This window comes from Penaeus monodon, chromosome 23, assembly GCF_015228065.2.
Source record: "Penaeus monodon isolate SGIC_2016 chromosome 23, NSTDA_Pmon_1, whole genome shotgun sequence".
NCBI classification, from domain to species: Eukaryota; Metazoa; Arthropoda; class Malacostraca; order Decapoda; family Penaeidae; genus Penaeus; species Penaeus monodon.
Window position 1 is genome coordinate 268,455 of NC_051408.1, and position 405 is coordinate 268,859.

The following is a 405-nucleotide window of genomic DNA, read 5'->3' on the forward strand; positions in this document are numbered from 1 at the left end:
CCTTCGATTTACTTAATCAGTTCATCGGTTACACTTACTCATTATCCTTATCTAATGTATATTTTTCAAAGTAAGTTCTATATTTTACTATTACTAAGAAAACCCCTCAATTCCCTTTACCTTTTCATCTGTCAAGCCAACCCTATTCCTGTCTTTTCCTTCCTTTATCAAGCTAACACCACTCTCTCCACCTTTTCCTCCTTCAGAACACGTGGCGCGAAGCAAAAAAGATGCTGCACATGATGCGGACGAAACGGCTGAAGCACACGGTGGAGGTGCGACATGTGAGCGCCCCTTTCCGCGTCACGTGGTACAGGGACTGGAAGCTCGACGGTTTCCCCGAACTGATTCATCGCTGGGAGACGAACCAGGAGCTCAGGCCTTCGCTGGTGATTACAGGTGAGG

At 46.7% G+C, this 405-nt stretch overlaps 1 protein-coding gene across 1 annotated transcript in view; it reads left to right on the forward strand.

Annotated features, from left to right (window-relative positions):
- Positions 1-405, forward strand: part of LOC119587687 — a 10,466-nt gene that overhangs the window by 8,734 nt on the left and 1,327 nt on the right. Inside the window, exon 4 of the mRNA XM_037936366.1 lies at positions 207-399. Coding sequence (XP_037792294.1) covers positions 207-399 — 193 coding nt within the window. The remainder of the gene's footprint in view (positions 1-206; positions 400-405) is intronic.